This window comes from Ornithorhynchus anatinus, chromosome X1 (genome assembly GCF_004115215.2).
Source record: "Ornithorhynchus anatinus isolate Pmale09 chromosome X1, mOrnAna1.pri.v4, whole genome shotgun sequence".
NCBI lineage: Eukaryota > Metazoa > Chordata > Mammalia > Monotremata > Ornithorhynchidae > Ornithorhynchus > Ornithorhynchus anatinus.
The window spans coordinates 22254701-22267563 of record NC_041749.1 but is presented as its reverse complement, the minus strand read 5'-3'; the positions used below and the strand labels follow the sequence as shown (position 1 = coordinate 22267563).

Below are 12863 nucleotides of genomic sequence, written 5' to 3'. Positions count from 1 at the left end.
GTTAATTCATTGCCAAAAGGTTGCAGCTTCTTCAAGTACAGACCCAATAAACTCTATAAATCAAGGTGCGTGTATCCATTCTTGCCAATGGGCTTGGTGAGGGGGAAAGCATGGAACTAAAAATAGCAAATTCTTTGTCTTATTGAAATTACTTAAATGTTTAACTTCTAGTGACCACTGATGCTAATCTGAAATTAGATGCTGTGCCATAAATCTCATTTTCTGGGGATTTTTTTTATCCTGATAATCACTTTTCATTCTTCTTTTTCTTTGTCTTTTTCCAAGGTATGAATGTACCCTTATTGATGATTACATCTTTTAATACCGAAGATTGTCCCTGGTGTTTTGGTTTTGGGGTGTTTTTTTGTTGTTTAATGTTCAGATGTCAGCACCTGCTTCTAAAGGATCCATCAAGAATATATTATGAATGGTTTTATAATTATATTATGGGATACATTTCACCAACCCTCGTAGTTTGTGGATATTTCAATGTAATGATATGCAGATGTGCTCATTTTAATGATTTAAAGTGCCCTTTTGAAAGTACAGATCAGTGTCAGATTCTTGACACTTGTCAAACTTTCAATTAAAAAAACACACAGTCATTGGGATTCATGATATGATAATGCAGAAAATAGAGTTGAACTTTTGTTTCAACCAAAACTTGGTAAATCATTGAAATAGGAATGGAAACCCCACATAGTGGCATTAGGTATTGGCATCCTGGGTTCTTGCTTTATTCAGACTTAGTTCTGGCTTAGTATTCTTTTATATCAAACAAAATGTAAATTTAAGTTGTTTATTTTAATGATGGCTGCTTTAAATAATTCATTACCTGAATGCCCTAGTTCTGACAGGATTGTCACTCATATTAGGATATCTCTTGATCTCTCATACTTAAAATGATTTTCAGGATCAGTTTATAAGCATTCATTTGTAGGTTTCTCTTCTCCTTTTTCCTCTTTCATCCTACTCCCCTCTCTTTCTCCATGTCCCCAATCTGATTTTCTCTCTCTGTTTCCTTCTCACCCCATTTTCTCTTTCTCTAATTTTTTAATGATACTCATTAAGCGCTTGCTATGCACCAGGCACTGCATTAATAATAATAATGATGGCATTTGTTAAGCGCTTACTATGTGCCAAGCACTGTAGCACTGGGGATAGCTACAAGCTAATGAGGTTGTATCCATGTCCCACGTGGGGCTCACAATCTCAATCCCCATTTTACAGATGAGGTAACTGAGGCACAGAGAAGTTAAGTGACCTGTCCAAGGTTACATAGCAGACAAATGGCAGAGCTGGGATTAGAACCTCTGACTTCTGGTCCTGTGCCCTTTCCACTAGAACATGCTGGCTTCTCATCTTCCCTTTCTTTCGCTCTCCATTATCTCCCCTCACACTCTTGCCCTAACTCTTTTCTGACTCCTCCCTTATTCTAAGGTAACCATAATCTACAAGTAATGATATTTGAAGTCTAAAAATAGAAATATAAATTTTAATGACAATAAGACTTTGCTCCTTTAACAGAAACCTACCCACTGTACCTCATTCTCATTTGTCTCATCAACAACACCTTGCCCACATTCTCCCTCTGGCCAGGAACTCCCTCACCCTTCATATCTCACAGACCACTACTTTCCTCACCCTCAAAGCCCTCCTAAAATAACATTTCCTCCAAGAGACCTTCCCCCACTAAACCTTCAATTTCCCTTCTCCCTCTCCCTTCTGTATCATCCTCGCACTTGGATTTGTAGGCTTTAAGCACTTGATTTTCACTTCACTCTTAGCCCCACCGTACTATGTACTTATCCATAATTTCTTTAATATCTGTCTCCTCCCTAGACTATAAGCTAAGTGGGCAGAGGACATGCCTACCAACTCTTTTGTACTGTACTCTCCCAAGTGCTTAGTACAGTGCTCTCCACAAAGTAAGCACTTAGTGAATTGATGGGATGATTTCTTTGATTTCATAAGTAAGGTCAACTGCTTTTGTTTGGAACTTTGAAACAACTTTCAGATCAGGCTGTCCCAGGCCAAGAAATCAGAATTTTAGCTGACTGAATCCAATAATGCCTCAAAACTTACAGCCTTCTCTTTACAGTATGTGCTTTTTCAGGATCACCTTTCCATGCCTCAGTGGAAAGAGCCCAGGCTTGGGAGTCAGAGGTCATGGGTTTGAATCCCATCTCTGCTGCCACTTGTCAGCTGTGTGACTATGAGCAAGTCACTTAACTTCTCTGTGCCTCAGTTCCCTCATCTATAAAATGGGGATTAAGACTGTGAGCCTCACGTGGGACAACCTGATTACCCTGTATCTACCCCAGCACTTAGAACAGTGCTCTGCACATAGTAAGCACTTAACAAATACCAACATTATTATTATTATAACCAGTTTTGTCATTTGACCACCATTTACCATTCATTTATAGTTGAAAATTGCAGAGTTCTAGTTTCTCACAACACTAGACCCTCACAAAACTAGTTCCCCTGTACATTAACCTTAGTTCCATGCAGCAGTGGTTCCTTGCCCATTAGTTCTCCACAAAATAATTCCTTTGTACAAAATTAGGTCAAAACAACATTAGTTCAACAACTTGTTATTGGACACTGTCCCATTAGTAAGGGAATTTAACCTTTTGTTTCTTCTAGCTCTAATTACTTGCTGATCCCAGTGGGTTTGGGGAGATGGATGTGCTGCCTATTACATTGTTTACAGAATCAGGCTACCTGAGACTGTAACAGGGAATTTGCCCAGTGGTTTGTCGTGTGACTTGAGCTTTTTAGGAAGGACTGGTACTATTTTATGTACTCTTTGGGGACTTTATAAATACTTCATGAAGTTGGTAATGTTGATAAGGGAGTTTGGATGAATAGGGATCATTACCTGTCCCAAATAGCCTATGGACTATGACTAATCAATCAAGCAATCAATGGTATTTAGCACATGCTGGGTGTAGAGTACACTTCTAAGCACTTGGGAGAGTAAAACACAATAGAGTAGGTAGATATGATGCCTGTCCTCTAGGAGCTCAGAGACTAGATGAGGGCGAGACCAACCTTAAAATAAATGACAGATGGATTTGCACATAAGTGCCCGGGGATGGGATGAAATTCAAAATGCTTAAGACGAACCTATACCAAGTCTATAGGTTAACATAGAACAGAGGATAAATAGGGGAAGTGACACAGAAAAGAGGACAATAGAGGAAGTGTAGACTTAGTCATGGAAGGATATGATTTTAGTAGAATTTTGAAATGGAGAGATTAGTGATCTGTCAGATATGAATGGTGAGGGATTTCCAGGCCAGAGGTAGGAAAGGACAGGGGGTCAGCAGTAAGAAAGACAAACTTGAGGTACAGTGAATATGATAGTGTTAAGGAGCAAAGTGTGAAGGGAGGAGACTGGAGAGGTAGGAGGAAGTGCTTTAAAGCCATTGGTAAGGACTTTCTGTTTGACACAGAGATAGGTGGGCAATCATTGAAGGTTTTGAAGAGAAGAGAGATGTGTACTTGTTTGTTCTTTTAACTCATCTGGGCAGCAGAGCTAAATATGGTCTGGAGTGGGAAGGGAAGGCAAGCGGGTCAGCGAGAGGCTGATGCCATGGTCAAGGTGGGAAATTAAGTGCTTGAATCAGTTTGGTAGCGAATTCAGTGGAGAAGGGGCAGATTCTAGAAATATTATGAAGCAAGAGTTACCAACAGGATCTGGTGACAGATTGAATATGTAGGTTGAATGAGAGAGATGAACTCAATACAGTGCTTGTGAGGATGAAGGGATGGTGGTATTGTCTATAGTGGTAGGGAACTATGACTCGTCACCAGAAGTCAGTGTCTAGGAAGCACCACCCAGTGGCTTGATATCTTAAAAATTTACACAACTCTTTGAACGGAGATCATCTAACCCAGGTTGTTCAGCTGGAAGCATGCTTACATCAAACAGGTTATAGCTACATTAATAATTGTGGTATTTGTTATGTGTTCCTTATGTGTCAAGCACTGTTCTAAGTGTTGGGGGAAGATACAGGGTGATCAGGTCAGACCCAGACCCTGTCACACACTGGGCTACAGTCCAAGTAGGAGGGAGAATAGATATATACATCCATTTTGTGGATGAGGTAACTTGAGGCACAGAGAAGTGAAGTGACTTGCCCAAGGAAACACATCAGGCATATGACAGAGCCAGAAATAGAACCCAGGTCCTCTGACTTCTAGGACTGTGCTCTTCCCACTAGACCACACTGCTTCTCCAAAGTACCTGACTCTAGTTTTGGGTCCCCCCTGCCCAGTTTGTGTATTTTTCTTGTGTTTAAATGAGCGCTATTCAGTGGCACTTGAAAATGCAAGAAGCCAAGCTCCCCTCTCCCAGCATCACCTGCGCTCAGTACTGTTTCTCTTCTTCCTTGTAGGCATTTCCTGTTTAAGACATCTTCTGGAACAACTCCTTTGTTCAGCAGCTCCTCTCCTGGTTACCCTCTGACCTCAGGAACAGTTTACACCCCACCACCGAGGCTGCTGCCCAGGAATACTTTCTCCAGAAATGCTTTCAAACTGAAAAAACCATCCAAGTACTGTAGCTGGAAATGTGCTGCTCTGTCCGCCATTGCTGCTGCTGTGCTCCTGGCTATTCTCCTGGCTTACTTCATAGGTAAGTACAATTTGCACTGTGGTTAGCCCCTGTTGGCTGAGTGTGTGTTTCCTGCTAAGTTAAACTCAGTAAGGGAGAAACAGCGGAGTAGAAGGCGTAGCGAGAGTGAATTTACCGCTTCCCTTTCGTTGGCATGATTCATTGACCGGCTCATAGCAGGAGAAATGATGGTTGATGGAGGAAAGTGATTTGTTTGCTAATGGTAGCTAATGAAATCCAGTGAGTTTTTTGCTTTTTTTCAAATCTGTTGTTAGTTTTGTTTGTTTTTGTTTTTTAAAGAAATCAAAGTTCTTGACTTCAATTTTTGTGGACCCAACCCCACACTCAAAGAGTGAAGCATAGAGCCTTTCTCATGCCCTTTTCTGACTTGAAGGCGAAGCTCTGTTTTATAAATGGGATACTGACTTAAAAGTCAACAATACTAAATTCAGAAAAAGAAGAGCAGATACTAGTGAAAGTTTGGATAGTAGGACATATCAACACAGGCTGTTCACCACTGCAGGCAATGGTGTAAAGTTATTAATAACACATATGTTTCTGTAAGAAGGAAAATCACCAGAACCAGGCTTTTTTTTCTCTCCCCATACCAGCCAAGTCACAGTCACATTCTCTCCAGTGTCCTAGCACTGTTTCCTATTTGACAAGTCTCCATGGCTTACTGGAGTTGTACAACCCCTCAATTATAGCCCCCCGGTTCTAATCCAGGCTCTACCAATTGTCTGAGTGATCTTGGGCAAGTCATTTCACTTCTCTGTGCCTCAGTTACCTCATCTGTAAAATGGGAATTAAGACTGTGAGTCCCTTGTGAGACCTGGCCTGTGTCCAAACTGACTATCTTGTATTTACCCCAGCAGTTAGTACAGTATCTCATACATAGTAAGCGCTTAACAAATACCATAGAAAAAGCCCCACATTCCCCTAACTTTAGAGAAAGAAGAAGCAACATGGCTTAGCGGAAAGAGTCCGGGCTTGGGAGTCAGAGGTTGTGGTTCCTAATTCCGGATCTGCCACTTGTCAGCTGTGTGACTTTGGGCAAGTCACTTAACTTCTCTGTGCCTCAGTTACCTCATCTGTAAAATGGGGATTGAGACTATAAACCCCATGTGGGACAATCTAATTACCTTGTAACTACCCCAGAGTTTAGAACAATGCTTGGCACATAGTAAGCGCCAAACAAATACCAGCATTATTAAAATTTTTTAGAGAACTAGCATGGCTCAGTAGAAAGAGCACGGGTTTAGGAGTCAGAGGTCATGGGTTCTAATACCGGCTCTGCCACCTGTCAGATGTGTGACTTTGGTCAAGCACTTACCTTCTTGGTGCCCCAGTTACCTCACCTGTAAAATGGGGATTAAGACTGTGAGCCTCACGCGGTGCAACCTGATTACCCTGTATCTACCCCAGTGCTTAGTACAGTGCTCGGCACATAGTAAGTGCTGAACAAATACCAACATTATTGGTAGTAGTAGTAGAAAGAACATGGACCTAGGAGTCAGAGGCTTGGGTTCTAATCCTGGCTTTGATAATTGTTCTCTGTGTGACCTTGGGTGAGTCATTTAACTTCTCTGAGCCTCAGGTACCTCATCTGTAAAATGGGGATTAAATCTTCCTCCCGCCATCTTAGACTGTGGACCCCATGGGTCACAGGAACTGAGTCCAACCTGACAAACTTGTGTCTCCTCAGAGCTTAGAACTATGCTTGACATGTAGTAAGTATTCAACAAATACCACAAAAAGCAAACAGACAACCTGCAGAAGAGATCATCAGTCATTTCACCAGGCCAAGAATGAATGGATTATCTGGGCATCCTTCAAGCTGAACCAGAACCGGGGCTGTTACTAGGTCGTGGTGAATCAGGACAAGTGGCCTGGGCTCTTTACCCTGGGTGGGAGGGTGGGCTGCTTTTCCCCCTTAGTGCTGGGCAAAGTTGATTCTGGAACCCATGACTCTAGAGGACTCGATGTAGGGTAAGGTGGGGCAGAACTGCACCCCGACAAGTCGTTTTTCTCCTTACACGCCTCCTAGCTCATCCTCCTCCCTGTTGCAACCCCACTCCACCAGACCCATTCTCTATCCCTGGCCCCATGTTAGTTACAGTCTTGGCTGGCAGGCCTAGTCTATGAGCAAAGGCCACTCACGATTCTGTTGGGTCTTTCAGCAGCGATGTATTTGACTTAAGTAGCCTGAACCAAAGGTGCCATCTGTGTAAACCCAGTCCTGGGGCCTTGCTGGATCTGGTGAAAAGTCACAAAGTCTTTATCACCTGGTTATATCACTTCACGCTAAAGAGGTAGCAAAATTGTGGTTGCTGCAAGCTAAATCAGTGCTATTTATTGTGTGCAGTGAACTGTACTAAGCACTTAACAGACTACAATAGAGTCTGCTCTAGACTGCTTCTAGAGAAGCAGCATGGCTCAGTGGAAAGAGCCCGGGCTTGGGAGTCAAAGGTCATGGGTTCAAATCCCGGCTCAGCCTTGTCAGCTGTGTGACTTTGGGCAAGTCACTTAACTTCTCTGGGCCTCAGTTACCCCATCTGTTAAATGGGGATGAAGGTTGTGAGCCCCATATGGGACGACCTGATCACCTTATATCCTCCCCAGCGCTTAGAACAGTGCTTTGCACAGAGTAAGCGTTTAACAAATGCCATCATTATTATTACTCATTCATTCATTCAATAGTATTTATTGAGCGCTTACTATGTGCAGAGCACTGTACTAAGCGCTTGGGATGAACAAGTCGGCAACAGATAGAGACAGTCCCTGCCGTTTGACGGGCTTACAGTCTAATGGGGGGAGACGGACAGACAAGAACAATGGCAATAAACAGAGTCAAGGGGAAGAACATCTCGTAAAAACAATGGCAACTAAATAGAATCAAGGCGATGTACAATTCATTAACAAAATAAATAGGGTAACGAAAATATATAGTACAGTAGACTACAGTCTGGTAGAATAGGTAGACATGACCCCTGCCCACAAGGAGCTTGTAGAGTAGAGAGAGAGACAGACATGAAAATGAATTACAGACAGGTATGTACGTAAGTGCTCTGGGGGTGGGGTAAAAATTGGTGCTTAAGAGATACTGTGCCAAGTGCATAGACAATACAGAAAGGAGGGCTTAGATGGGAAAATATAATAATAATAATATGAGGCTCACAGTTAATCCCCATTTTACAGATGAGGAAACTGAGGCACAGAAAAGTTAAGTGACTTGCCCACAGTCACACAGCTGACAAGTGGCAGAGCTGGGAGTCAAACCCATGACCTCTCACTCTGAAGCCCAGGCTCTTTCCACTGAGCCACGCTGCTTCCCCAAATCCAAAGAAGGTATGAAGGGATAAATTATTGTCCAGTCCTGGACTGTCCTGTCCCAGACTTAGAAGATTTAAGCATGGTTTCTCTCTGTGGCCTTTTCTTGGCCTCCTTCTGTGCAGCTATAAAGGAGAGCCTCCATGGTAACATCTTTCAGAGATGCTAGGCCCATGCAATAATTAATCAATGCTTTTGCTTCTCTCACTGGTGTTCATTTATGCATGAAAGCTCCCACAGTGCCACTGTCCCCTGCTGATCCTTCCGAGAGGAGACACGAAATCAGGTGTCCAGGTGGTCAGCTTGAGTTTCCAACCCTTAGGCAATGCCAATCTCAGTGGGTTTGGCAGCCACACAGAGCTGAGCACTTGAAGTCTGGGACAGCATGTGTCTTCCATATCATCTCTCCCTCTGCGTCAGGCACAGATATCCAAAGTTTTCCAAATTGACACCTCATAAAGGAGCCTACAGAAAAGTCCTTGGCCTTGCTAGCAAGAACACTCGGAGGGCAGCAGGAGGCAGGTCCCCAGCTGTTGGCCCACACGACTTAACGTCAGGCGGTTTACCTGGCACACATCCTCCTTGCTGAAACAAGCCACTGATGTGTGACCGCCCAGCATATGCTTTGCCATTCCTCCATAAGGACTCGGGCACAAACGACAAAAGCTCCTGCCTATATCTAATGAGTGTGCTGATGGCAAGAGTATCAACCAGGATAGTCAGGAGTCCATGGGGTTCTCTGTTCTTAATAATTATAAAAGTAGTATTTGTTAAGTGCTTACTATGTGCTAAGCACTGTACTAAGTGCTGGGGAAGCTACAAGATAATCAGGTCTCTCATGGGGCTTACAGGCTAAGTAGGAGGGAGAACAGGGATTGAATTCCCACTTTGCAGATGAGGGAACTGAGGCACAGAGAAATGAAGTCCCTTGCCCAGGGTCACACAGCAGACAAGTGGAAGAGCCGGGAATAGAACCCAAGTCCTCTGACTCCCAGACCCGCGTTCTTTTTGCTAGGCCCTGCTGCTTCTCTACTTGCTTCTGAAGTCTTGGAGCTACTCTGTGTCTGTTCAGGGGAGGTTTCTATCAAGGACCAGGTGTGAGACTGAAGTGGGGTGAGCAGTGGGGAAACGGAGTTTGGCTGAGCTAAAGGGTCCCCGGATACCCATGGGCATTATAATGCAGTTGGATTGCGATTGCTGTGGAAAGAGCCTGTGTCCTTCCTTCCCTCTGTCCCTCTGACATTATTCCCTGTTTTGCTATTGATTACTTCCCACTAGCTGCCTGGAGGATGCACACAGAGGGAGGAGGGGACTGGATAGATCTCCATCAGAGAGACACAGCAGAGCTTTCCATCAGACCTGTGACCTCTCTAGCAACCTTGGGAGTCTGGGACACCTTTGCTGCTTGAAAATCTCCTGGTCACAATCACTAGAGGAGCACATCAATCAATCAACCAGTAGTATTTATCGAGTGCTTACTGTGTGCAGAGTTCTGAACTGAGCTCTTGGGAAAGTTCAATACAACTGGTAATCGTGAGCCCTGCCCACAGGAAGCTTACAGTCTATAGGAGTAGGCAAAATTGAGGCTGTCGCTTCCCCGCATTCTACCAGCTATTCCTGGTCAGCACAGTTCCAACCTCTCACTGTGTCTCACCCAACTCCCTTCCCCCTATTGCCCCATTCTCAGGGACTGGGCTCCTCTGGAAGCCTCTCAACTTCACTGTGCCACAGTTTCTTCATCTATAAAGAGGGGATTAAATATCTTTTCTCCCTCTCCCTTGGACAAGGACTGTATCCCATCCGACTGTATTGGACCTACCCTCATGCTTAGCAGAATGTTGGCCCATAGTAAGCACCTAACAAATAACACAATTATCATTTATCCCAGAGACATCACCCCAGAAAGGAAGGGAAGTCTCCCTCCTGCCGCTGGCTCCTTCCCCATAACTGGACAGAGGCTGGATGAGGGGCCCAAAAGCTGCTTTGCTGGTTCAGTCAATGGGATTTATTGAGCACTTATTGTGTGCAGAGCACTGTACTAAGCACTTGGGAGAGTATAGTACAATAGACTCGGTAGAGCTTCCCTGCCCACAGGAAGCCTGCAGTCCAGACTTGGCATGATAATGAATTAGGCTATGTATAGACACCAGTCTGAAAGGAAAGTTGTTTCTAGAGCTGGTCCAGGTGGTGTTGATGAAATCTTGAAGATAACATGTCTGTTTTCTGAGGCAGCCAAGGCCAGAGAGAATTGAAGCCTTTGGCATAAGCCTTAGAGCGAAAGATTGGTGGGCCCCATGACTCAGTAGAAAACTGCAGAGCAAGGCAACCTGAGCAGTTCTCTGACTAGTGGCATACAAGCCCAGATCAGCCCAAAGCACACGGCAATTCTGGCTCCCTTTATACACAAAGAAGGTAATAACCATCTCTGTCTCTGCCAAGTCAAGTCCACCGGGACCCTCTGACCCTGCTTGCGGAGAGAAATTGATAGATACTTTTTGAATAATTGAGCCTGATAGTCAAAAATGCAGTGTGAAAGAGATCACTTAAATAAGGAACTAAGCAGTGAGTGTGTTTGTGTATTAATTGTATATGTAACTTGTAAGTGGTGGATTATGAAACATATTTATCCTTAGTCTACAGGCTTTTGGAAGCTGAAACTGAGCATCTTAGAATGGTTTATTAGTTTATAATCCATCATTTCATATTTGGTGTGCTTTAGGTAAGATTATGTCTCAGTCCTGGAGTATTGAAGAAGAGCTTATGACTCAAAATGAATGATTTTACTGGCTAATTTAGAAAGCAGTAAATGGTGATTATCATATAGCGGCATAGGCATTTGCTGGGGATGAGAATTGAGAACAAATTTTGTGGACCAGGTGGTTCCAAACACTAGTCTCAAATCCAGTGCTTACACTCTCTTTATCTTGAGAAAGTTTCTTGCCTTCTGGGTTTCTGATTTCTCAAGTGAAATGGGGGCAGTAATGGTTATTTACGTGCAGAAACTCACTGGTATAGTGTGGATTAATTAACGTGTGTAAAACACTTTGAAGATGAAAAGCGGTATATTAATTATAGAGTGCTGTCGGGGCATACACAGGGTTTAGCAAATGTGGAGAACAACTGCGTGCAGAACGCTGTTATTGCTTCTGCCTGGGAACAAAAGCACAGAAATCAATCAGTGGTATTTACTGAGTGCTTACTATGGGAGGAGAACTGCACTAAGTACTTGAAGTGACAATCATTCATTCAATAGTATTTATTGAGCACATACTATGTACAGAACACTGTACTAAGCACTTGGAATGTACAATTCGGCAACAGAGACAATTCCTGCCCAAAGATGTGCTCACAGTCTAATCATCAAGGAAAGAAGCAGGAAAGTTGCAAAAACAAAATCCAACTCATTTGTGGAAGAACTGGAGGTGGATGGGTGGTGTGGGGAGAAATTTAAGGACTTAAAACCATCTCTTGATCACTACCTGGCATCAAAGATGAAGCATCAGTCCCAGAAACATTTGAGATTTTCAGATAAGAGAAAACCTAAAATTGAAGTCGGAGCCCCACTTTTTCCCAGAGAAACTTGGTGTTCAGGCCTGCCAGTTATGGTGGTAAATAAGTCAATGCATTTTTCCTTACATGTTCAAACCAGTCAAGAAGCCTGTTTTCAGAGGTGAGTAATGCTGGGGAGTTGTGCCACATGGCATGTTCTTTCAGAGAGACCAGAGGGTGTGTGGGTGTAATAACAGAGTAGTACTAGCATTTGAACATACCGTACAAAAAATGGAAGGCCTCTGCTTTGACTTTATATAAGAGTAGCTCAGTTGAAGCCCTTAGGACTGAAAGACCTTGTGTATACTGTCAGGTCAGTGCCTTGCTAATCCAGATTCTCCCCAGATATACTAGGCACTTTGAGAAGCAGGATTTACTCCTTCAGGGCCCTGTGGCTTACTGTTGCTGTTGGTACTGAGCCCTTACAGCAGCTTGTCTAAGTGAATCCTTCTTCCTAGCGTACCTTCCTTGCATCCAAGGAGCTGCTTAGCCCTGGGGAGAGTGGCTCCCTCAGTGCAGGATATGCATCCAGAAAAATTTAAATATCTTTTATATAGTTCAAAGACTTTCTCCTCTTGATCTTTCCTCAAGAATGTAAGTCTGTTTCTTGAGCAGTGTCAAAATCCATTGCCTGAAGAAAAGGCAAATAGAATGCCTGAGTTCCTTCATTGCCATAAGATGTTTGACATTATAATTTTGCCAGACCTTGGACCCAGAAAAACAGACCCTGTTGTCATTTGGCTCTCTATGTTGTCATCTATCCCATCTCCTTCCACCTCAGCAAGCCTAGATTTTCTTAGGGGGCGTATGCACACGTGGCAATGTTTCTCTTTCATAGCATATTTTTCTGTCAGTCAACCAAATTGAGTGCTTACCATGTTCAGAGTTCTATAGTAAGTACTTGGAAGAGTACAATACAACAGAGTTGGTAGATATAATCCCAATCCTAAAGGAATTTACAGTCTAGCAGGGGAGTCAGACTTAAATGAATCCTTGATCTTGGAAGACTATACCTATAATGGAGGGAATATCCCAAGGCAGGGATTTTTCAACCTTTTTAAGAAACAATACCCCTATGATCTTAAGATTTGATTTGAAGCATACTCCCCCTTTCACTAAGCCCTCACAAAGGCATTATATTTCATCAACCAGAGAGGCATATGGAGTATAAACTTGGCGACAGTCCAGGGATGTCGAATCATCACAGGACTGGAGAAGTAACTGGGTGAGACAAGGAAGTTTATGGGGGATAGAATTTTTTTGTGTTTTCTTTGGACCTAAATACAGGACGTGATGTTCCACTAGGTAAATGTGACTCCTACTGGAGCCACAGTGGTGAATCAGTGAGTTGAAGTTGTGG

General features: G+C 43.4%; 1 protein-coding gene across 7 annotated transcripts in view; it reads left to right on the top strand.

Moving 5' to 3' along the window:
* Positions 1–12863, top strand: part of TENM2 (teneurin transmembrane protein 2) — a 1066718-nt gene that overhangs the window by 832821 nt on the left and 221034 nt on the right. For all 7 annotated transcript variants that reach the window (XM_039910127.1, XM_039910126.1, XM_039910125.1 and 4 more), the window contains one exon: positions 4407–4645. In XM_039910127.1, coding sequence (XP_039766061.1) covers positions 4407–4645 — 239 coding nt within the window. The remainder of the gene's footprint in view (positions 1–4406; positions 4646–12863) is intronic.